Source organism: Aedes aegypti, chromosome 2 (assembly GCF_002204515.2).
Source record: "Aedes aegypti strain LVP_AGWG chromosome 2, AaegL5.0 Primary Assembly, whole genome shotgun sequence".
NCBI classification, from domain to species: Eukaryota; Metazoa; Arthropoda; class Insecta; order Diptera; family Culicidae; genus Aedes; species Aedes aegypti.
In genome coordinates this window covers 165589433-165615765 of record NC_035108.1, presented here as the reverse complement: position 1 = coordinate 165615765, position 26333 = coordinate 165589433, and the positions used below count along the sequence as shown (strand labels likewise).

At 38.4% G+C, this 26333-nt stretch overlaps 1 protein-coding gene and 1 pseudogene across 6 annotated transcripts in view; one reads left to right on the top strand and one right to left on the bottom strand.

Annotated features, from left to right (window-relative positions):
- LOC5572295 (transcription factor CP2) overlaps positions 1–26333 on the top strand; it is a 93123-nt gene that overhangs the window by 52273 nt on the left and 14517 nt on the right. For 5 of the 6 annotated variants that reach the window (XM_021843029.1, XM_021843030.1, XM_021843032.1 and 2 more), the window contains 2 exons: positions 10840–11221; positions 22867–22936. In XM_021843029.1, coding sequence (XP_021698721.1) covers positions 10840–11221; positions 22867–22936 — 452 coding nt within the window. Of the gene's footprint in view, positions 1–10839; positions 11222–22371; positions 22803–22866; positions 22937–26333 lie in introns of those variants that run through there. The other variant, XM_021843033.1, reaches the window with a different exon arrangement.
- On the bottom strand, positions 7567–10686 carry LOC5572293 (annotated as a pseudogene).

Genomic DNA, 26333 nt, shown 5'->3' with positions numbered 1-26333 from the left:
TTGATGATGAGCCCGATGGTCGTCCTCCTGGCTATGATGCACACGGCTTCTTTGAAAACCGTTCAGTATGCGCTTGCTACTCTTAACGATCAACGCTCCGTCATCGTAATCATCGTCATCATCGAAACTTGAAAAGCAGTTTTTCTGTTCAAAACTAAAAATTATTCGATGAAAATGTGTTCACTGTGTTTCGGTAGGGGAACAGAATACAGTAAACACATTTTCCTGTAAATTTTCTTGATTTTGAACGAAAAAACTGCTTTTGAAAATTCTTAAATCAATGACGGATCCTGCCCCCTTAAGCGCACCGGTTCAGGTTTATGCTCGTTCCAAGCCCTTTTGACCAGATTGGTACTTTATACCTAAGTATGGATAACGCCACGTCTGCCATGAGTCAACGTTTACTGACAATTACAGCAGAACTGTAGGACATCATCTTCGAAAGCGCTGCTAAAGCCGTTGATGCCATTTTACAGGCATATTTAACGTGGCTGGAGAAGCTGAGCTTGTTATCGATCATTACCTTAAGATGACTAAGGGATTGCTTGAGCTCTATGGTGTTATCACCTAACAAAACAAACGCCCTTAGCTCGTACTTCAGTTTTTTTTACCTCCCCCATCTCAGCCTTGTGAAAGGGCAGCCTCAGTACGTTATCGTACACCGCATTCCATAACATCGAGCCCAGGATTGAGGTACTCCCGCGGTAGGTCCTACCATCAAAATAGCTGCTTTGAAGATTGCACAATTGCGTCGTAACTTTGAGGCGGTGAAGTAACGTCTCCAACAACTTGTCCGTCGTATCTAGTAGACAGATAGGTCTATACGCCGACACGGGTCATTTGGTGGTTTCCCCGCCTTTGGTAGTAGCACCAATTCCTGTCGCTTCCATACATCCGGAAAGATTCCTTTATCTATGAAGCTCTATGAAGTTCAGAAAATGTCCGGAACCACGTTGATTACCGCTTTCAATGCAACATTCAGGTTTAGGTGCCTCATTTGACGTGAATGATTTCACGACTTCTGCTAGCTCTTCGTTCGTCACCCTCGCCACTTCTTCTCCTTCATCCGCCACATACCGCACCGGAGACTATGGACTGGTGGCGTGATGCGGAAAGAGTACATCGATTATCGATCGCAGCAGCTCGCGCGATTTCTCTTGTGGCACCATGGCGCCTCTGATCCTAGCCAATATCACCCTGTAGGCGTCACCCCACGAACTCGAGTTGGCACTCTCGCATAGACTATCAAAGCATGCCCGTTTCCGGCTCTTGATTTCCTTTTTAAGAGCTAAATTTGAATCTTTGAATGCTGCTTCTGTGCGTGCGCGTTGCAATCTTTGTCTAGCCCAGAGGCAGATCGCTGGAAGGTTTACAATTGATTTACACCACCGCGGTGTTGTACCGGCGGCCTGCCCACTCTAGGAGAGGCCTTTCGTGGCATGGAAGCATCGTGACATTACAGCAACTAGCTCTTCACCGTCTAGGCCCAGAGCACGGCATAAACAAGACAAGGCAGCCTCTTTATTTGTGGAAACATCGATTTTGGTTGTAAACATGTGACATCATTCCTTTCGTAGCATATACAATCTGGATCACTAGATTAATTTTTCAACAAATTTGTTCTAGGTGGATAGGAATGACGTCGTCAAGTAGCTGTCACTTTTTGGAATATATAACCTTATAAATATTGTCAACCGTGGTCCAGAGTGTTCCTTTCGCGCCCCAGGGCGTCAGTCAGTACTTCGCAATCCCGTCTGATGTTATACTATTGCAAATTGCTATTGCAGAATTCGTTCTCAATTGATTTCGAATCACGATCAAAGGAAGCGAAGAAAAACATCGCATCTGTATCGGTCCTTGATCGGAGAAGAAGTTGTAACTGATATAAGCGAAGGAGAGCCCCAATGAGAGAGCGAAGATAAAACCCATTTTCCTCGTTTATTTATCATTGGGGGTAGGATTTATTACAATCCCCAAACATCTGATAGCAATAGTCTCCCCCTGATTTGTATTGGAAGTACACAAAGACAATTCCAATTCCAGGATAGCTTATTGAGCACAAAGAAAACAAGCTAGTCCATTCCTCTGCAGACAGCTACTGACTGATAACTCAACTAGCAACTGCTGTTCCTTTTATTTCATCCAGGTATCTACAATTCTTTTCCACTAAGCACAACATAACATACCTCTAAATACTACCACCGACGATTCCCGTATATTCTACCTACGGGTGCGACACTACAATCTCAACACTCCTCCTTAGTGTCGTCATCCGGATTGCTCCTCCTGTCGCCAAACTCCTCGTCCAGGTCCACACAGCTCTTCCAGGTTCTACCATCTCGTCCATCACAAAGGTCGTCCAGGTTCTACCTTCCGAAGATCACGAAGCTCTTTCTACTTATCCACCACTAAGTTCAGGTTCTACCTCCTAACGGATCACGAAGCTCGTCGAGGTTCTACCTTCCGAGGATCACGAAGCTCCTCCTCAACTCGAGCCCTGTACAAGTGGCCCGACTCCGATGCTTGTACATGCTCCGACCAATCAGCAGCTCCTCCTACGGATCCCGTGCGGCATTACACGGCCGATCCTCCTTAGGGCACACTCGCAGATGAACCGTTCCTGGGCCCATAACCTATTGGAAGTACACAAAGACAATTCCAATTCCAGGATAGCTTATTGAGCACGAAGAAAACAAGCTAGTCCATTCCTCTGCAGACAGCTACTGACTGATAACTCAACTAGCAACTGCTGTTCCTTTTATTTCATCCAGGTATCTACAATTCTTTTCCACTAAGCACAACATAACATACCTCTAAATACTACCACCGACGATTCCCGTATATTCTACCTACGGGTGCGACACTACAATCTCAACAATTTGGAGCTTATTTAGATGGGTTTTATCATGCACTGTTAGCCTTCTAATATAGTCAGAGCAATAAACAGACACTCATGATGCGTAGCAGATCATGATTGTTACAGAGAACGATAAGTGAGAGATACTCTCAATTTTCGCAGAATTCTCGCATACTCTGAGATAACGCCCTAAAAGCCATTGGTAGCCACGTGTGTAGCTCATTGTTTCTGAGCACAAGAAAGAATAAGCATCCAAACCAACATCACTGGCAGGTAGATAATGATCCTTTCTTTGCCATAGCGTTGTTAAATAACATGAAAATCCATTCAAATGCTCAGAAACAATGGCTTTTAGGGCGAGATCAGAAGTTATGCGAGAATTGAAACATTGCGTAAAACTGTCATCGACGCGTCAGTTCATGGTTCCTATAAGGTAAGAACATTCTGTAGTCACGTCGATAATGATTATCGACGTGACTACAGAATGTTCTTACCTTATAGGACTGAGAATCGATTATCGATTCTGCACCATTTCTGCGGAAGGTGCTCAACGTATCCTCGTTTGCCAGCTTTACATTTAACACGGCTCGAAATTCCATCTATAGTTGGCCCTCTTTTATTGGCGCAGTGGCTACTCCACTTCATTGCCAAAGCAAAGTTACCAGCTTTCACTACTGCTTGCCGATTAATGCGCAGTATGCACCTGTAGGGGCCCAGATAGCCGTAGCGGTAAACGCGCAGCTATTCAGCAAGACCAAGCTGAGGGTCGTGGGTTCGAATCCCGCCAGTCAAGGATCTTTTCGGGTTGGAAATTTTCTCGACTTCCCAGGGCATAGAGTATATTTGTACCTGCCACACGATATACGCATGCAAAAATGGTCATTGGCACAGTAAGCTCTCAGTTAATAACTGTGGAAGTGCTCATAAGAACACTAAGCTGAGAAGCAGGCTCTGTCCCAGTGGGGACGTAATGCCAGAAAGAAGAAGAAGAAGAAGAAGATGCACCTGAAACGTAAAGCGTTCAAGTAAAATGTCTTCTTTTTACCAAAGTAATTTTGACAGCTGATTCAGTATGAGCAAAATGTCACTTTTACTTGCGGAATAATTGAGCGTCACATTTTTCCGTACGGAAAAGTGACAGCTCCATTTGATATGCACAGCAGATGTTACCGACGTTATGAAACTTATGATCAGCGTACCGGCCATAATGAACGATCTATTTCCATAACAAAAACGATAATATGGGATAGACTACTTCTTGGATTTGGTATCGTCTTGCTAGCTTTTGAGACCTTGGAGGAGACCTATCCGCCACAAAATACCCGTTATTGGATGGTATGCGGTGTGGGTCCGATAATAACACCACATCCGTCTTCGTTTCCGGGACTGATTGCCAAAGCAATAATCTACTTGTGCCTTGAAATGTGGGTCCACCTATTTAATTATGTGATACATATTTGCTCGGTCGGCATGAGATGTTCCTGCAGTAATTCGAACGCTGTTCTGCCCTTCCTCGGTGTCATATAGGTGCTGTCCATAAATAACATAGTGATACATCCCTTTCGGGACGGACGAATTTTCACCTTTATGCTCAAAATTTTCTTGCTATGTGTTAATGCTCCAGAATGGATTGTACTCTACATGGGGTGTCAGTGTAACTCATTGACTAGGGAAGAAGTACCAATTATGACTATAGCACCAATTATGGCAATAGTGGGAACAAAAACAGATTTTTCTTATTGTTTCACTAAAATATAACAGCTAATATTCACAAGAATGATAAACCTATTTGTATTTAATGGTAACTAAACCTTAATGAGACCATTCGTGCAATAAGCTTCGAAAAATGAACATTTGACAATTTTGCCTCACACATTTGTCACCTTCTTAGCATTTTGCTAAAGAACACCCGTTACGAAATGTATGTCTTCATCCCGAAAAAGCTTCACCCGATAATTGTATGTTGCCTAGTGAGAACAAATGAATAAATTTAGCTAGTGAGCAATCAAATCTCCTGGTTTAAGGTGGAAATCGTGTTATTTCCACTATGTCGATAACAGGTACAAAGAGTGTATGAGAGCCCAATTATGGCAATACTCTGGAGGCGGTTTGTTTACATTTTTTGATCAGTGAAATGAAAAAAGTAAAGCTATTTTACGGGTGACTTCCACGACGGGACGGTTTGGTAAGGCATTACATTTATGTTTTGTACACAATTACTAAAATTTTTCAATCACACGTTCGAAAACGTTCGCAAGCGGAAGATGCTAATTTCATTGTAGAGAGGGGTTTCCAGCGACACTCGATTTTTGAATTTTCCCTCTTTTTTCGTTAAAATTATGCACTGGAAAGGTAATGTGAGTTCATTAATGCTGTTTTGTATCAAAATTTGCTTTTTTACTACATGTCGACTCCTTTTCGAAAATTAATTTGCTCTCATGAACCCATTGCAATAAATTGATTTCAAATCTATTTAACTCATTTTCTTTTGGATAAGTTTATGACCAATCACTTTATTACATATTAGTGTTGCATATCATTCGCTCCGGATGGCGTTTGAGTCCATTTCGTGCAAATATTCGATAGTCCATAATTGGTACAGTTTTATATCGAATGCTAGGAACGCTATTGCCATAATGTACAAAGACAACACTTATTAAAACAAATTTTTAGAAGCTTAAAGTCAATTTAGTACTAAAACTGTTTATTTCAATTGTTACGCAAGGCTTCAAACTAGTAATGAACACCAACAAGTCATGCTTACGTTTTCGAAACGCAGTTAAAACTTGATTTTTATCCATCCTGTTGACATATTGCATCCATAATTGGTACACCTACCCTATAGATTACTGAAGACGGAAACAAAGTATATTTGAAACCGGCCCTGAACGAGCCGTTTCAAAAAATTATGTCCCGAAAGGGATATTGAAGGTGGAAGGAGTAAATGATGGCCCAAGTCCACGGTCCAAACAAATGAAAAGAAATAGTGAAATCAAAGGGAGAGGGGGCCGAAAACCCGTAGAAAATAACCAAGTGGTATATATTAGGTTGCCACCTCAGCTGTCTGGATTATGTTGATTTACCTTTCTCGAATCCGTACTGATTGTTAGACAGGTCGTCTGAATCTTCCATATACGATACTAGCCTGTTGAGGATTCACCTTCCCAACAACTTGCCCGTCGTATCTAGTAGAAAGATAACTCTTTACGCCAATGTTTTCCCCTTTTTAGTAATAGCACCAATTAATTTTGCTTCCATACATATGGTAGGATATCGTGATCTATGCTGCGTTACATTACGGTTTTGCACCCGCTTTCAAGGTAACATTTGAGATACCATCGGGGTCCAGTGTCTTATTCGACGGTCTACCGGCTCTTCGTTCGTCACCCTCGACAATAGAAATATTAGTAGTAGAAACCTAGTGGCACTGTTTTCACAAAACTGATTTTAATAATTTTTTTGCAATTTCTCATCGTAATAGGCTGTTTTTCATCACGCCAATCTGTCATGAAACGGCCTACTTTCCTGCACTGAAGCCTCGTAGGATAAATTTACGACTCGTGCTGTAAAAATCATCATTCTGCAACTTGTTTCGTAAACTACTATTACCTTCAGTTATGGGTTTTCGCTGTGTTTTGAATGCCAATGATTTGTTTTGGTGTTTAAAATTGATTTGACACTTTGAGGCCCGGTTATCAGCGCGTGGCAAACTAGATGTTGGTAACACGAACAGTAGCGACATTAGAATTCTTAGGTTAATGCTTTTACTCCCTCGACACTTTTCTCCTTCATATCTGAACTTTTCCATTCGTGCTTCAGGGCATCAATGAAAAACCTCACCGTCAAAGCGTTGAGTTATTTAGCGCAACTCTATGCCTGCCAACGAATCGCTGGATAATTACTATGAGTATAACAGTCATCGACGCGTCAGTTCATAGTTTCTTTAAAATTAGCACAATAGAACATAAAGTCGACAATTGATTATGTGCCCTTTTCTGAGAAAGGAGCATTTCGTACCCACATTTATCAATTATACATTTAACGTGACCAGACATTTCTGTTGGCCTTTTTGGTTATTGCAACGGCTGGTCCACCCCGTTGCCCACGCATTGAAGTCGCTTATGGGCTGCCGATCGCATACGTAATAGCTGCAAAAGAACATCTGCTATTGCTATTGCAATACCATTATTTACGATAGTAGTAGTAGTCTTTGGGGCCTTCCTTAGCCGAGTGGTTAGAGTCCGCGGCTTCCAAGCAAAGCCATGTTGAAGGTGTCTGGGTTCGATTCCCGGTCGGTCCAGGATATTTTCGTAATGGAAATTTCCTTGACTTCCCTGGGCATAGAGTATCATCGTACCTGCCACATGAGATACAAATGCGAAAATGTCAACTTTGGCAATGAAAGCTTTCGGTTAAGGCTCAAGAATACATCATTCAATCATCAGCAATCATCAAAAATGAAAAACCAGTTTTTTCGTTCAAATTTAAAGAAATCCTCATGGAAATCTATCATTGCATTACAGATAGCAAATGCAATGCAATGATAGATTTTCTTGAGCATTGCTTGAATTTTGAGCAAAAAAACTGGTTTTGAAAATTTGTAAAACGATGATGGTTATTTTCCTTTTAATAACTGTGGAAGTGCTCATGAGAACACTAATCTGAGAAGCAGGCTCTGTCCCAGTGAGGACGTTAATGCCAAGAAGAAGAAGAAGAAGAAGACTACTTTTGAATTGCCCTTGGTGTTGCCCTTTTGTCCCTAATTTGTACGTACAATTTATTGTTTTACTAATCATGATATAGCAAATAACCAACATGATACGTTTTCCGTAATTTTGATTCTGAACGATAACAAAACGACGTTCAAAGGGAAAGGGAGTTCCAGGGAGAACCAAAAAATAGTTTATAAAGATAGGTCTTCTTCTTCTTCTTCTTCTTCTTCTTCTTCTTCTTCTTCTTCTTCTTCTTCTTCTTCTTGGCATTAACGGATAGGTAGTTCTACTGAAATCTAGGGAATTAAAGAGTAACTTGCCCCACGCAGCGTCTCGTGCGAAGTTGGCTCAAAATCAGGATGACGACGCTGTTGGCGGGAACCAACTAGTTCTACTGGTTGGCACTAGCACCACGCCGTGCAACGTTTGTTACTATACGTGGATCTTCTGGGCTTTCGCGCCTGGTCCGCCGGTAGCTGATTTCGTTGGTGCTGGTAGCTGCGGAACTGGCCAGTTCTTTCACCTACGCTTACCTATCACTCATTCGAGACCCTGGCGGCCCTTGCCTGCGTTGGTGCTAATGTTCTTGGTCAGTACGTCCTCCATGCAGCGGTTCAGTGGCACTTCCTCGACCTGTACGGTGGCCTCTTGCTTCAGCAGTCCCGGATCGAACGGATGTGGCACGTAGCTGAGCGTTTCGTACACAGACAGGAAGCTGTCGAATGTGAAATTGATCGTCTTGAGGGTCATCAGCTTCTTGGCCGGATCCACAGTGGTGAGCCGATCACCTTCTGGGTCCACTGTGGAAAATACCATTTGGAACTGACTAGCCGATGCGTACGGAGGCGGGCCTCTCGACCACATCGGTGCCGTATTGACTGGTTTTGGGTACTTTCGCCAGGCTCCCTTGGCTACGGTTTCCTATCGGTAGAGCGATTTAAATTCAACTGTGTTATTTCCGTTTTGATTTTTTATACTCTGATTAAGCCTGGATATCTGGATCTACTCTTCAAGTGTCAGTGATCTGCTCAGTAGGCACATATAAGGCACTTTGTGATTTGCTTACACTCGCTTATTCTGCCTTCGCTGCCTTCTTCTGCACAGCTTACTTCTGTCTGGGCCAATGCATTTTGTTGACCTATGATTCTTCCCGAAACACTTGAAGTAATCAGAGGTTTTTCCTAGGGTTTTTCACTATCACAACAACAGGAATCTACACAACAAGGTATAGATAGATAGATCCTGCTAATATTACTTATAAAATTGGTTCGAATTCAATTATCACGATAAAACCTCGCCACGTTCTACAGATTCTGTTGCACCTGGTCAATTCACCTAGCACGCTGCGCCTCGCGCCTTCTTGTCCCAATTGGAGCGAACTAGCGTTGGGCAAATTTGTTCAGAACATCGATGTTACTGAATCGATTCCCATTTGAACTGCCGAATCGATTCACCGATTTAATCGAATCATTAGAATCGATGTTATCGAATCGATACGAATCGGATGAAAATTGACATTTATGAAGCTAGAAATGAGACCAAATGTATTTGCATTCGATTTCAACATCTTTCAATCAAATGAGTTTCCAAAATCAATCAAAAAAATTTACTACTTTAAGATTGATTCAAAAATGTTTTTTTTTATTCACAAACTCATTAAGAAATATTTAACGGTTCGCTGTAAATTGAGCGAGTTCTTAGATCATTTATGGCCACCACACACCGTTCTCATGTACACAACATAGTTCCAAGCACCACCAGTTCTAATTTTGTTGCTTCGCGTTTCAAATGTTCATCCGAGAGCACACAAAATGTTTGGATGTTGTGAAAATCGTACTTCAACTATTAAGTCCGGCTTGAACAACAGGCCGACCTACGACCTACGACAGGATCAATACCGTCTTATTACCTTAAAATCGATAAACTGGTGATGTGTAGGGACTTAACATTCGCGACATTTCTGGAAGATTTGCCACACGAAAAAGATCTGATTCGTTGACGAGCGGCCGTCGGTGGGACCCGTTTGATAAAATCCCACGAACTTGCCTCTGGAACTGGTCTTCTGATACCTTCCAGGCGACGCTTTTGGTTCAGGAATAGGCGGATTCGTTGTTTCCTCTAATTCTATTTCTCCAAAACTTTGCGGCTCGTCGAAGCAATCGTTTCTTACACTTCATTCCACGTATGCGGCAATGCTTTATGTGATGTCATTAATGGCTGCCTTGATCGATTTCCAGCATTCCCCAAGAGGGGCCCTATTGAGCTCGCTCTCATCCGGCAACGCTGCCTCAAGATGCTGCGCGTACGCATTTGCGACGTTCGGTTGTTTCAGTCGCGCTAGATTGTACCGAGGCGGGCGTCGGTACCATACATCGTTGATGATTGATAGTTTTGGGAGCAGTTTCACCATCACCAGGTTGTGGCCGATTTGAGATTTTGTTTGCTGGGGTGACCTCCAAGTATATTGATTCGGGAGACTGAGCTGGAAATAGGTGCCACGAATGATCATATTCTTGGAGACGGTGAGATCTATCAGTCGTAGTCTGTTCTCGTTCGTCAAGCAGTGGGCGCTGAACTGTTCAATCATCGATATGAACTACTCCTCCTGGTCAACCTGAGTGCTTAAATCTTCTATGATGGTTTTGACGTCCTTAACTTGCATATTATTTCGTGGATCAACCACCACCCGATTACACACCTCTGCGTCCATCACAATAAAAGCTGTTTCCAGCTCACGATTGTTGCCGCAGCTCTGGTAGATGAAATGATGATTTCTAAACGTTCGAACCAGATCCTGCTCAGCACACCTTCATTAGTTGGGGAGTATGCGTGTACTTCCGATGAAACTGAGAGATTTATATTGTCTATACCGAGTTTTCAATCGCTAGTCCATTTTCGCCACTGTAGTCTTTGCTCATTGTACCGGTCCGTATTCTTTCGTTGACATTCCTTTGCTAATGTTTATGTTACGGTTGAAATACCATAACCGCAAGAAGGTAGAAATAGGAGTTGCTGCTGCTAGGCAAGTGGCAAAGGACCATATCAATTGATCTATTTTATTCCTTCAGATATGCGTAATACCAATGGTACGCCATGCCTATCATTTACCAACGACATCCTACTTGTATTTTACTATTTCATTCACCTTGCAAAAAAGAATAATGTTATTCAATGAGATATGTTATTAAACGAGATATTAAATTTTACAGTTTTTAAACACCTTAATCAGACGAAAGTTTTCTTATACCTACTTCTTTCTATCATTTGCAGATATCTCAAAACTACACCCTCGACAACGACGACAACTACAGTGGGTCTCCGAACAATTTCCAGGACTATCGCAACAATTTCGTAGACTCGCCTCCAGATTCGAAAGAGTCTTGGCCGGTAGAATACACCAAAATGCAGTCCGGATTACCTACTAATAGTGGCGCCAACACGGCTACATCCACTAACGTCGTGGCAGTGGCAGCGGCGGCGGCTGCTGCAGCTGCAGCCGCCGCAGCTGCTCAGCAGGAGAGCTCATATTCCGTGGTTATGCCGAATCGTAAGCGCCGTCTCGAATGGATGTCCACACATCAGGACGAGGAGAACGATGGATCGGAAACGAAAATTGCAAACACGGAAAAGGAACGAGATGTCAGACGCAAAGGTAAATTGATTTCTGTTTTCAAATCAACATTTTTATTGCCACATTTAGGTGCTATGTTTCTGTGTTGGATTGAGCATACTGTCTCTAAATCACGCAAGACATACGTAGGCCAAAATGAATTATTTATTCTATAATTCGGAAGATGCCTGTGTTTATTTGTTCCATATTGGCTGTTCAGTCAATCTGCCAAACAAACTGCTTCCAGACTATTCATTCAAAATTGTTTGAATACTGATTAGATTTGAATTTTGTGTAAGTGATTGTCTTGTTTCTCTGTAGAAAGATGTCTGTTTGAATCATTGTAGCAGTCTGAGTACATATGTTCTTTCTTATCTATCCTGTAAACCAGCCAAGTGGACGGTCTTCTGATGGATTATGCTTAGTGCCCTCACATTTTGATTACGGCTAATAAATAATGCTAGATACATTGTTTATTTTAAAACCTGTTTTTAGCCTTGAATATTTCGGCTTGAAAGTGCACTGGTGTAATCAAAATGAGTCTGACCCAAAAATATCAGTAAAATTTATGGTCATTTCAATAGCCCAAAAACAATTCAGATCAAACATTTTTGACTGAAATATTGTAGAAAAGTCAAGAAGTTTGTCAAGACAAAATTTCAAAATAAGAATACGTTAGTTCAGTTTACAGAAGTGAATGAAATCAAGATTCGAAAAAAAACTATTGTTGACATATTCGATTTTTTTCTCTATGGTTCAGATCTGCTTGGAAAATACTCGAATTATAAACATGTTATGATAGTTCAAAACACTAATTATCCATTTCTATTGATGAGTACCGTAATCCGGGCTCCCAATGGTGATAGTTTTCATCTTGATTCATTCATTTGCTTAGAAACAAGGAGCTGCATACTCGATTACCAATGGCTTTTAGAGCGAGATCCCAAATTATGCAAGACTTGTTACGTAGAAATTCAATCCAGAAACAATCAAAATTTTACGAACTTGTGCTCTTATGTTGGATAGATGCGATGCTAAGCTCATCAAAGTTAGTCACTGTCATTTCCAACAATTCTAATCCAACATCTTTATCTGAGGCAGACGTTGGCACAATATTTATTCCAATTATCTGATGCATCACTCCAACAAACAAGCGAATGTAAAAATGCGTTGTTCTTTGTTGCAGTCGAACGTCCAGACAATTTTTCGGTATAATTAGCTACCCATTTTAGTTGCATGCAGAAACTTATAACGATGGGATTTTTTTTTTCATTACGCGCGATAATGTGCAGTGTCAGACGTTTTTGTACTCACCTTCTCACGTGATGATGTTTTTAGTTATTTTCACGTGAAAATAAAAACGGCACAAAAAGATTTTTTGTTTTCGTATTTTTGGGGGTTCCACATCTTGCGCATTCTTTCGTCGTTGACTAACAATAATTATTCGCTTCTTTTTCCTTTTTCCTTTTTCCTTTTATGGAAGGTATCCGGGTTTATTTTTTACCCCTGATCAATTTAGTTTCTTGTTGCTGGCTGAGTTTTCGTTTCTATTTCTTGTCTTCAAATTCAAAGTGCATTGCGTAATTATGTTATTTTTCTAAAGCTGTACATATTTATTTTAATAATTTATGTAACCTCAACTCGTATGAGAGTTACAAGCCTGACTGTGTGCTTTTAAAACTAAAACATGAACACTTTTTTATGGAGGGATTATGTTAAAAAAAGAAAAGTAAAGTATTTTTCTCGAAATATCAATTCATCCTTTAAGGCGAAGTAGGCCGTCATTGAAATTTGTACGCGTCGTCGATGATTGTTGCTAATTCATCTCACGATTTCGAATCTAAGAAAATCAGTTGGTTTTGCACTGACACAGCTGAAAAAGTATCAGCATACTTTATGCATGTTAGCGCGTACAATGATACATTTTTAAGTCAATATAAACTATCAAGACTGAGTGTTATCACTTTGAAATGCAAGCTGAAAAGTCATCATTGATGCCAAAAAGAATGACGGGCTACTTAGCCTTAAGTCGTTGCGCAGAACCACCTCGCTGATGCTGTGCACGATAAGCGAGGTGTATTAACCGATAATCAATACGTGACACGCAATATCTAAATAACTGGTTTCTCTTCGGAACAAATAGATTGATAACACGCAGAACCTTTCGAATCGAGATTCACATTCATAACTAAAGTAGGGTGCGCCAGCTTGAGCTGACCACCTTAAGGTGAAGATGAATCGAGGCCAAAATTCAAATTTTCAAAAGCACGAATCTGGAGAACCAATCATCCGTTTAAGCTGAAAGCTGAAAACTCAATCGATTGGTCACTAGCTGCTGGTCACCAATCGATTAAGTTTTCAGCTCAAACGGATGTTCGGTTCTCCAGATTTGTGCTCTTGAAAATCTGATGTTTGTCTTCAATTCATTTTCACCGTAAGGAAAACTATTTAGTTAACACAGTGGAACAAGTTTTTGTCTCAATCAGAAAAATACTGCTATTTACTTAATTTGAGGTTGCCGGAAATATTGCCGTTTACAAACATGTCACAGCTCGTCTGGTTTTCAGAATTTCAGCAGGTTTAGCCGACAAACACATCCCATGACGAAGAGAACAAAACGGCTGAAAATACGTACGTTCCCTTACAAAAGCTTGTGGGTTAGAGCATTCATTCTAATCGAAGTCCATCACACCAAAGTCGAGTGCTTAAGCCAGGCAAATTTCCAGGCTACTTGCAGCAACTTTGGTGCAAAAAGTTATAATTTGCTAAATATCTTCATCAAAAAAGTCGCAGAGATGTCTACTTAGTTTTATAGGCATCACCGAAAATTGGAAGCGGTGAGTGGGATGGTTAGTGACTGCTTCTTCTTGGCAATACGTCCTCAATGGGACAAAGCCTACTTTTCAGCTTAGTGTTCAATTAGCACTTCCACCACAGTTATCAACTGAGAGATTTCTTTGCCTTTGTTGCCATTTTCGCATTCGTATATCGTGTGGCAAGTACGATGATACTCTATACCCAGGGAAGTGAAGGAAATTTCCATTACGAAAAGATCTTGGACCGACCGGGAATCGAACCCAGATACCTTCAGCTTGGCTTTACTTTGTAGCTGTGGATTCTAACCACTCGGTTAAGGAAGGCCCTGCTAAGAACCCCGGCTGAGAACTGCCCTTCCTTGAAAAATATGCCATTTATGTCATTTAAGTTGCAGCCGGTTTCTCGCGGTACACAAACAGGAAGATAGCCTTCAACCAGCTCTTACAATTACGTTGATACTGGCTATATGTGTCAGGACATTAAGAAATCCATGTTCGGAATTCCCTATCGCTTGCTCCCGACTGTAAGTATGTTGTAACGTTCCCTCTGCTTAATAGAATTATTACTTCGCTTGTTGCTATACCATCGAATACATTCATAAAACAGGAAAAACAACCTGGCGCGTGAGCTACATACAGGCAGTGGTTCTCAGACTTCCTTGTTATGCTTAACTCATCAATGCTTATGAAAAATCAATGTCAACATTTGTTTTCCAACTATCAAAATAAGGGTCTCAATAATGCAGTGTGCCATTTTTTACACTAGGAAAAGCTCTTGAAAAGTTACTTGCTCAAACTCATCGCAGATTTTTTTTTCGCAGGCAAACCTCCGATCATAAATTAATTGATGAAATTATTATGTAAAGCTTGCATATTTCAAAATCCCACTTAATATAAAGAAATTTGAATACATAATTTATCTTTTTAATGTATTCGAATCCTCTAAGCAGAATCTCAATAGAGAATCAAAAATTTCGACTACTGCTTGTAGCCTTCTTCAGTGTCAGTTACTCGTATCTCACTCGAGTGGATACGAGTAACTGGCACTGAAAAAGGCTGTAAGTGGTAGACGTAATATATGTATTTGTCAAAGATAGGCAATTAGGGCGGAATTCAAAGGTATAAGGTGCTCAAATCTATTTTTTTGATTCTACAGTCAACTCTCCACATCTCGATATCGAAGGGGACCATCGAGATAGGGAGAGATGGAGACATAGAACTTTTTTTTTAATGAATACTTGATTGAAAACCACTCCCAAGAAAATTAAAAACAAACATATGTAATTTCGTCTTCGCAAATTCTTTTGAATCGCTAAAATCTAGTCTAGTAACCTTTGATAATGGGCATGTCGACATATGGAGAGAAAATCGGGAACGAAAGACACATCGAGATAGGGAGATATCGTGATAAGGAGGATATCGAGATATGGAGAGTGAAAATGTATGCAGAATGATGGGACCGAAACAATTATCGACATAGAGAGAGATATTGAGATGTGGAGAGTCGACTGTGTATAATTTCTGTTTCATCATACAAATTGGCAAAATAAAGTAATTTTTATAGCCGATAGCCTTAGTTATAGTTATAGTTGATTCTGTTTGATCATTAACGGTTTTATTTCATTTCGAAAGTTGTCACTTTAACCATATGATCATAAGTTACTATCTCGGGGATGCGATCCGTTCCCCAATTCTTGTCATGATTGTTTAAGGTGAAGATGAATCGAAGCCAAACCTCAAATTTTCAAGAGCACGGATCTGGAGAACCAAACATCCGTTTAAGCTGAACACTTAATCGATTGGTCACTCGCTGGTGGTGACCAATCGTTTAAGTTTTCAGCTTAAACGGGTGTTTGGTTCTCCAGATCCGTGCTTTTGAAAATTTGAAGTTTGGCTTCGATTTATCTTCACCTTAATACTTTTAGGCGTACTTTGCTTTTCACGATGTTTTCAATCTCAAAATAAACTTTAAAGTAAATAACTTGTAAGAGTTTGGTGTTTTCGGATCTATAGACCTTAGTTCATAGTCGTACTTTAAATACCACTGAACATTATTTTCATAGGTAATCCATGTAATCGCAAAAATGTAAAATAAAACACAATATAGAGTAAAGTGGGGCAAAAGTTCGAGTGGGGTAAGAGTTTCTATTTAAGATTTCTAGCTCAATTCAAAACAAATCTTATAAATGTCATGGTGGTTCGAATTTTATTCAAGTAAGAGACTTTTACTCCAAATATTATAAAAATCGATTGAGATTTGGAAAAGTTATGGCTATTTGTTGTTTTTTGACGTGAATATTGTAATTTTTGGTCAAACATTCGTTGCATGGAACCAATTGAAGATAAAATCTTTTTCAATATTTTATATAAAGGCGTTTCTAGGCCTATCATAAGGTTGCTTTGAGGTGTATTAAATTTTGCATAAATGCTTGGAAACAACTTTCGGCCCATAGTGGGGCAAAAGTTCGAATCAGCGGGGCAAAAGTTCGACCCATGTATAAAATCACGAAAAAATTTGCAAATTACCTAAAATCCACATATTATCTTCAAATTTATTTAAATTTGTCTGATCGTGTGAAAACTGTCACCAAAATTTTACATTTCCACTTAGTTTTTCGAAAAACTGCTATTTTTGAGTATATTTCAATTAACCCGGTTTTGGGCAATTTTTTGATGAAAATTTAGTGTGTATTTTTCGGCAAACTTAAGTTTACGGCTGGTGTAAAGTATGCCTGTCATAAAAAGATCGATATTTTGTGTTTTAGCCAGCGAACTTTTGCCCCACACTAGATTCGAACTCTTGCCCCACCGGTGGGGCAAAAGTTCGAATAAGACAATCAATTTTGAAACTGTTATAATCAATAATGGGTAAATATTTGGACACAAGTTTGTTCAGCAAAATTATAGCCAATATGTTGAAGGCTCACTGTATGGTATTTGTATTGTTTCAACTGCTATTGTTTTCCTGGAAACTTTGATTATCCCACTAAGGTCGAACTTTTGCCCCACCTTACTCTAACATTGGTACTGTACTTAAAACATTCAAACAACATAACTTGAGACGTTCGATTTGAAATCGATCTTCGACAAAGTTGTAATCGATTAATGTATCTAACAGTTTCTGCATAATACTAACAGTATTCACCTTTGGGATAATACTCAAAATGTGAACTGAATTGGTTTGGTTTACCCATAGGCTTGCTTATCTGATGCAAAAATATCAGATATTCAATCTTTCTGTATTTACTTATTGTTATTTGTACTTCTCAATAAAACTACATGAGCCACAGCCTTCTAAAAACGATATTTTATATAAGTTTATGTAGAAAATTAGCTTGGATTTTTTTTTCGTAAGAGATTGCACCTATTTTTAAAATAGGCTATTCTTTCAATTGATAATGATAGAATAATCATAAAGAAGTAGATAATCTGCATGAAGTGGCCGATAATAATGTTAACTTAAGCAGGGATGTCATTCATAATGATTAATTTTCTACTGGTTACGATACTACCTACAATTGCATATTTATCAAATTCGATATTTTTGTTAGTTTTGAGTTGATATCGTGGAGAGTCATCAAATGATAAGTACTAAGTAGATTATTAAAATCTGTCAGGATGTCTATACGTTTACCGAAATAGAATTCCCTGATATTTCCAGGTTTCACAAAATTATTCCAGGTTCAATAAATACTCTAATTTTGTATGGCTAAAACAAAATAATGACCAGTGAGGGGGTCAGAAGCAAAGAGGTGTAGGTGACAAAAAACTTGTTTTAAGAAAATCAACTTTGAAGTTTTTTTCACCAATTTTTCATTTCATACAAATTATATGGGAGCAACAGAAACAAGCCAATCTTCTACGAATTATGTTATGTTTTCTGTTGGACGGAAAAATCGTTTGAAATCTTGAAAACGGTAGATTTTTTGGTATACTTAACTCAAAAGCGATTAATCAGTGAGTCGCTGGCCTCTCTTAAAGTAGGTGTCATATCATCATCATCCTCTTAACGGAAGATGGGCGTGGCCGGCAATGGACATTTTCATATCTTTCCATCTCTAACTTCCGATTGGACAACTATTTCTTTCAAAATTGTTTTCCATAAGTAATTGGAATAAGACTGGTAAAGTCAATATGACAGTTTTCAGTATGCAATCTACGAAATACTCCGTTCCTACGCAACGCAACTTAACTCAGAAGCGATTAAAATGTCACTTACACCATTTTGCGTTTGGGCCCCTCAAGTGTTTTTGATTGAATAGCAATTTATACACTTCTAGACATTAAAATATAAACCGATATTTTTGCAAGTAATCATCTGAAAAAAGCCAAATTGCACCTTCAAAATGTCTCAAGTTCATTAAATCGTGTTAATGGTTGTTACAAATGTCATGTGCTACATATTTGGTAAGGTATATTCCCATCTAAGTTAATGCAAATAATCCGTGAATCTTTTGGATCTACAGATTTTCGGATAATAGAAACACAGATTATCAAGCCCCCGGTTAATTGCGTCCGATCTGTAAAAAATTTAAACGTAATTAATAAGATAAATGATGAATTGTTATATTTCATTCGAAAATGTTCAAGAGTTCTAAATTAATTCTCTCTTTTCCATGGTAGCTCCAGAGCTATCGAAGAACTCAATGCAAACTGAATCAGATAAATGCAATGCAATAGTTACAAAAACATATCAGATTCTATACATATCAGATTAACCCAACACTCAACTCTTTCAATAGTAAAACCACAGACAAACAGACGGAACACTTAGAACCCATTTCTTCAAAATTGATCACCCATTTCTGGTGAGCATATTGCACGAAATACAGTTTTGTGCAACAAAACCTGCAGTTGGTGGTAGTGTGAAACGTCAAACACGAAGAAAAAGCGATTCGCGCGCTTCTAGTTGTGAGAGTTGGAAAATTAAAAATTTGAAATGAACGTTAAATGAGTGGTCGATGGAAATTTCGTCAGTGTTACGTCTGTTTGTCTGTGTTTGTCAAGTAATTTATTTTAATTGGCTTCGAATAATACAGCCCACTTGCATCCTTATTTTTTTAAGCAAGTTTTATAAAAAACGCTTTTTTCGTAAAGGAATAGTCGATTGAAGTCCTGGGAAAGTAAGGGTTAATCGTAGGTGTTACGAAATTTTAAATTTAAAGTTGTTTAAATTCCAGATGACTTTTCCAAAAATTTTATTTTTCTGAAATCAGATATTTTCCAAATCTTTTAAAAATTGTGCATGAAGTAGTTCTGGCAGTTACTGAAGGCCCAAACGCAATGATAGCGGAACGGCAACGGAAAGCGGAACCGGTTCGCCAGCATGAATCACACCATCTAGATTGAGCTGTGAACGCAGGAAGGTGAACCAACACTGAATCGAGAAGCATGTTATATTTCATACTGGCAAACCGATTCCGCTTTCCGTTGCCGTTCCGCTATCATTGCGTTTGGGCCCTGAGTGTCTAGAAAATAGGAAATTTGGAAAACTCTCCTAAAAAAGAGACTAAACAAGAACCAAAAAGAAAATTTAGGAGAATATATGTATTGGAAATTTATCGTGATATTACGACAAATAATTTCTCCAGGTTAGATGCATGAATAAATAACTTTATTTGAGAGATTTTCTTTAGTCTTCAGAAGTTCATTTAGCTATTATTTCCCATGAAATGTCTCCAAGAATTTTCCTAAGGAATTAAAAAAATGTTTTGGGTATCTTAGCAAAAAAACTTGTATTTTTCAAAAAAAAAAAAAAAATACCACAAACAATATATCCGTGATTCCAACAGGAATTCCTTTATATCTTCTTCTTCTTTCTGGCGTTACGTCCCATCTGGGACAAAGCCTGTTTCTCATCTTAGTGTTCTTATGAGCACTTCCACAGTTATTAACTGAGAGCTTTCTATGCCAATTGACCATTTTTTTGCATGTGTATATCGTGTGGCAGGTACGAAGATACTCTATGCCCTGGGAAGTCGATAAAATTTCCAACCCGTAAAGATCCTCGACCGGTTGGATTCGAACCCACGACCCTCAGCTTGGTCTTGCTGAATAGCTGCGCGTTTACCGCTACGGCTATCTGGGCCCCTTCCTTTATATACTATTTCTGATATTTTTATATTTTTTCTAGAAAGTCCTCCAGGATTTTATCCGGTGATTCTTCCATCGGTTTTTCTAGAACACCCTCCAAGACTCCCGTTTACAGCATATTGGAATATTCAACCAGAAACTACTCCAGACTGCTTCCAGGATTTCTCAGCATTTTCCTAAAAATGTTCTTTAGAAAAACTTTAGGATTTCAACTAGAAATCTTAGGGTACCTTCTGTTAAAACTTGTGTAGGTTTTTAAGTCACCCTTGATGAATAGGGATTTCTAGAAAAACTCACTCTTGAGGTAGTTAAGCTTTTCTAGATCATTAATAAAATAATTGTAAGAAAAAAACAAAACAAATCATTTGAATCTGTGGATAATATTCCGCAGGATTTTGTGAAGGAACTCCTCAAAAAACATAGGACAAAAGGCCTAAAAATATGTGTGCGAATGATCGGACGATTTCTTGTAAAAATGCTTAAGTGTTAACTGGTGTGGAACCTTAAATGAATTTTTGAATATTCCATGGAGATATTTTGATTAGGTATTCATTATAAAATGTTTGGAAGAACTCCAGTAATCTCTGGATGAAATGCTGGAGAATTGATAGAAAAAAATCTAGGGAAACTCAATGAAATACGGGTCGATTTTAAGAAACTATTTAGAATGTTCTGATGAGATTCACTCGAGGAATTTTTGGAACAATTCTTTGGAATAACCGTAGATGAAATGGAGTAGAAATTCTAAAATCTCTAAAAAGAAACCTGCTACCGGCCCTAGATATGTTAACATACTTTACTGATTAAATATAGAGATATTGAAAACGTCAATCATGTTTTGGTAAGTCGATGAAATTTCATACTCGAAAGGATCCTCACTGAACGAACAGCTCAAACAGCTTTATGATAGCGGCGCAGTCGAATTTTTTTTTCGATGGTAGGTAATTTTCTTGCAAATAATGGTTGATCTGGGTTTTTACGCAAAAATCCTTTGTCGGATTACTGCCTTAAAATAATTTCCCTGATTGTGATCGGAATTCCCTGAGAATTCTAGTGTTTTTTCCAGGTTGAAAAAAATTCCCTGATAGTTCCAGGTTTTTACAGGTAACACCCCATAGCACGGGGCCTTCCTTAGCCGACTGGTTAGAGTCCGCGCTTACAAAGCAAAGCAGGTCGGTCCAGGATCTTTTCGTTATGGGAATTTCCTTGACTTCCCTGGGCATAGAGTATCATCGTACCTGCCACACGATATACGAATGTGAAAATGGCAACTTTGGCAAAGAAAGATCTCAATTGATAACTGCGGAAGTGCTTATAAGAACACTAAGCTGAGAAGCAGGCTCTGTCGCAGTGAGGACGTAAATGCCAAGAAGAAGAAGAAGACATCCTGTGTGAGATTGCTCTAGAAAATTTAAAAAAATACCAAGTTGTTTTGTTTAGCAAGTAATCGCATAACAGTCACGTAGAGATTATAAATGAGCCTCATAATGTAGTAGCAATGAAATTGCTATCAAAATTATTTTCTCACTATGTGATATTAGCTGTACAAAATATCAGTTTCAAATAAGCAATCCGAGTTCTTGGTAATTAAAAAAAAAGTTTCTTACCATTATGGTACTGATATGGTATGATACTGACATAAAATGCACACTTGGTATTCCATTTACCCAACGCCTACTTTTGTCGAACGTTACAAATATGAAGTTATGGGTAGGGTATTTTCTAACTATAAATCTAATGCGATCCCTGAAATGTATTCCCAGCTAAAACATGCTTTGGAAACTACTGCTTCAGGAGCCGACTCTCCGTTATCGACAAAGGCGATGGCGATGGTGGTGGTGCTGGTGGGACAAAGTGTTTTGATTTATTTAATAATTACGTTGATAACGTGTAAATTTTTCGTGATAACTGTCTACACAAACATATTGCGCTCTTGTGGGCTAGAGTGTGTTCACTCTTTTGCTCACACGGGACATGGAACTCGCACGCTGATGTAGGCTATATAGGCAGGCACCAACCAACGACATCAGGGAATGATGGTGGGTCTAGTCGGATGATGATATGGGACGCCTATTCGCTTGTTGCTCGTTTCTCGAGGATTCACAATTGTTAAGCCACACCGTCAGTTGGGTGTTTGTTTGTTTAATAATTGCCAACGGGGTAAAGATGTTTCGATGTAGCGAATGGAGGACGGACTTCATATAATCATTCATTTAGTGAACCACCGCGGTCGTTGGTAGTGCCACGTGTAGTCCTCCTGTATAATGGTGACGTAGATTACGCGCCACAATTCAAAGCTTTCGAAGAGAACGAAAAATAATAGCCCGTTGCACAGCTTGAACTTGCATCCCTGCTATCACATGTTGTTCACAGATCGTGAAACCTGTTTGTTTGAGTGATTCCGTCATCATCTCAGCTCAATGCGCTGGCTAGGCAGTTTGTTTACGTTTCGAACGCAAAATTAAGTCGATTCCGTTTTACTGATGGAGCGCCAGTTCGACAGGCTTGACAACAATGTCCACGTGAAGTGACTGGGATACGACAGCTGAATTGTCAATGCTTGGACCGGTGGTTTCGGAATACATTTTCTCTGAAGCCGGTTGTAGCAATGTGCGAGGCGTATGGGAATGAGGAAACCGCCATGGATAAGGATTTTTTGCGCAAAAGATTGAAATGCTTCAATGTCACCGCGAACAATAACAATAATGATTTGAGTAAATGCCATGAAAACGTGCTACAATCAATTTTACATGTTTTTACTCTTTCTTTATCTTACAGGTTCGATGCGCTGGCCAGAAGAATTAGATCTAGATTTGAGTAATGACCTTTCAAACAATGGATATATTAGGTTAGTATTATATTAAATCATCGAAGTTACATTAATACTCTATTCGCCCTATTCGAAACCCTATTCGAAATTTAATATTAAAAATTAGCTTTATTTTTGATTCATTAGATTTTTAATTCATTTTATTTTTGATTCAGCAAAATGAAATAAACGACCCTCAGCATTATCTCGTTGAATAGCTACGCGTGTATCGCTACGGCTATGCGGGCTTAATTTTTTTTTAATTATAGACAACCAGATTGGGGATATTCCCATCTACTACAATGGTCGACATTCGTACAGCCAAGTTCATTTTTTTCAAAAAACTGTTGGTATTGGTTACACTATAACTAATGCTCTTTCAGAAGTATGTGAAAACCCATAGTTACAAATACCGTAAAACGGGGTATCTTTGATACTTTATTTATTTATTTATTTCGTCAAGCATAAGTATACTACATACAATAATTACAATAAATTCTTACATGCTATGCATTACTTCTATTGTCCTTTTGTCGTGTTTGAGCTGCTTTTTGGACATAGTAATGCCAAAAAATTCGCAATGTACATTATACTGACGCATCATACGATTAACTGGTAGGTTTTTAGCATAATGCTTTCTGTACTTGTTTCTGTATGATTCTTCTGAATAAAATTTTCTTATTTGAAGCGCAGCTGAGCCTACATGGATTGAAATAATGTTGTTGATGAAAACAATCATTGCGAATTCCCGGCGTTGCTTTAGTGTTTCCAAATTGATGAGCTTGCAACGCGCTATGACGGAAGTGGCAGTTCAGTCCAAATCAATTTCCGAGGGGCTTATAAAAGCAATTGCTTCTGTACTGATTCTATGCCTTCTTCTTGTATGGCATGGCATACTGTTTGCTTTGTTTATTATGGAATTATAATGTTCTATAAAAGTGAGCTTTGAGTCTAAGATTCGCCTTACAATTCCTTACAATTTTACACTTGTGCACTAATTGATTTCCTAAAAATACTTCAAAAGAAGATGTAACATGTTTTCGGCTAAATGCTATTGAATTACATATTTTTAAACTTAATTTGAAGAGTAGTCCTTTTTTAATTTTTTAAAGTACAAAAGAAATGTCGTTTACATACAAAATAAATAGAAGTGGACCTTAATGAGAGCCCTGGGGAAACTTCAGAGGTTACTGAAATATGCACTGTGAATATATATTGAAAGCGCACTATTTGTTTCCGATGCGATAAATAAGACTGGATCCAATTCAAGAGTCCTGGCTCCATTCCTATTTTTCAATTTGTAGATTAATAATGGTATGTCGATTCAGTCAAATGCCTTAAGGTGAAACAGTTTGGAATCAACTTCTAAGATTGCACTAAAACTTCAAAGGCACAAATCTCGCGAAGAAAGCATCCCACAACAGTGCACTTTTTATTTTGGCTTTGTGCACTAGCAGAAAGCTTAAAATAAGAAGATCAGGAACATTTGCCAACTATTTCTCCTGTTTTGTGCCTTTGAAAACGTGAGTAGGGGGAGAAGTCGGCCATTGTGATGGCCATCTTTGGATTCCGAGATGTTTCACCTTAAGGCATAAGGGCTGTCCATTATCCACGCGATCATTTTTTTTTAAGATTTAAGACCTTTCTTAAGGTCTTTCATCCACACAAAATTTGAAAATTTGTATGGACCTTGGTCATTAGCTAGAGCCTTTCTTCCCCCATAAATGACCACGTGATTTTCGCACGACCACTTACCAAAGTTAGTGTAGAGGGCTTATACATGCTTGCCATTGTCCATAGCGTTGAGAATGAACGATACAAATTCTAGCAGTTTGTTTGTCTGTGCTTAAGTATTTTTGTAAATATTTCCATTTCTGAGTGTACGACTAATGATCACTGCGATGTAATATTTTTCGAAAAGATACCGTTTTGATTCATATTACGGACAGCTTTGCGGACACTTCACTTAGTATGAAACAAACATATCAACTAAAATGTTTAATTTTTTGCCGTTCAATAGTTCCCACTTTTGAGGCTCGTTTTGATGAGCATTTTCCACTAAGATCTATGGAAATTTATAATGTCAAACTGCCTTAAATGTCTCTTTAGTGGTTAGACGATTTCAATTGACCATTTGATTGTATGACATTTGCCAGAATCAATTCGCTAGAATGATATTTGCCAGAAAACCATTCCCCAAAATCATTCTTTGTAATTTATTTTCAACCTTGATAACTATTGATCGACAAATGTATAGAAAATTTAATACTACCAAATTTTCTTGCTATTTTGTACATTGTAAAGCAATTTTCAGATTAAGCGAAAAATTAATTGAAATTTACCGTCACTTCTTACCTAGTTTTTGCTATATAGAGATACTTGTTAGAATTCCATTTGAATTCATGGCAAATTTTGTATGAGATCTTTGCTGGAAACCTAACGGAAATCGAAACGATAATTGACCAGTATTTAAACATTCTTTCTGAGAGATCACTGAAATGGTTATTAGTAGATTGTTTATAAAATTTTCAGTGGATTGTAGAAAAGGTCCTTGGCTGATTTTGCTTGAAATTCTTAGTAGACTCGTAGAGGTTGGCAATAAGCTTAGCGGAAATAAAACATTTCATGAGAGATCTTTTGAAAACCTAGTTCAACAGATTCATTAAGAGTTCCGTTTGGCGGATATCTGGGGTTCTTAACGATACTGATTCTTGATGAAGGCTTGTCTGGATTACTAGTTTGACTGCGACAAAGTTCTTAAGAGGCTTTTGACGCGATTTTTATAGATTTCTGCAGATTGACAGCGAATCTTCCAATGATCCAAAACAAATTTCATGGCTAGTTCTTTGATTAATAAATAAATAACGAGGTCCTTTTGGTATTCTAGGTAAGATTTTTGTTAATTTTTCGACAAGATTATTGATATGTTGATCAAACTTTTGAAAATTACTTGGAAGATGCAATCTTGGATTTATGTCAAAAGTTTTAGCAAGTTTCATAGGAGAACAATGACATGTATTTGGATACATTGTTTCTTTTTAAATATCTTTTCTTGGATCCAACATGAGATTCATCAGATCAACAATTTCTCCATGACGGTCTTTTAGACATTTCAACAAATATTTTATGTCTTTTTGTCCAAAACTTTTTTAAATATAAACCTTTTTTTAATTGTACTAACAATATTTCATAAATAAGTTAGACCAAGTCCTCCAAATTTGTCCATATCGTATGAAAATATCAAAACGCAGGATCCTTTTCTAATCTGAGTTTAGCGCCAATAATTATTTTAACAGTATAACTCTAATGTAAATAAATTTATATACATTATTCAGCCCTTGAAAAAAAAGTTAAATTTTTTTCTATTAAAATCAATTTGAAACATATGTATTTTTGTTTGAAAATAATTTTACACGATTTGCGATAGGCTACGGAA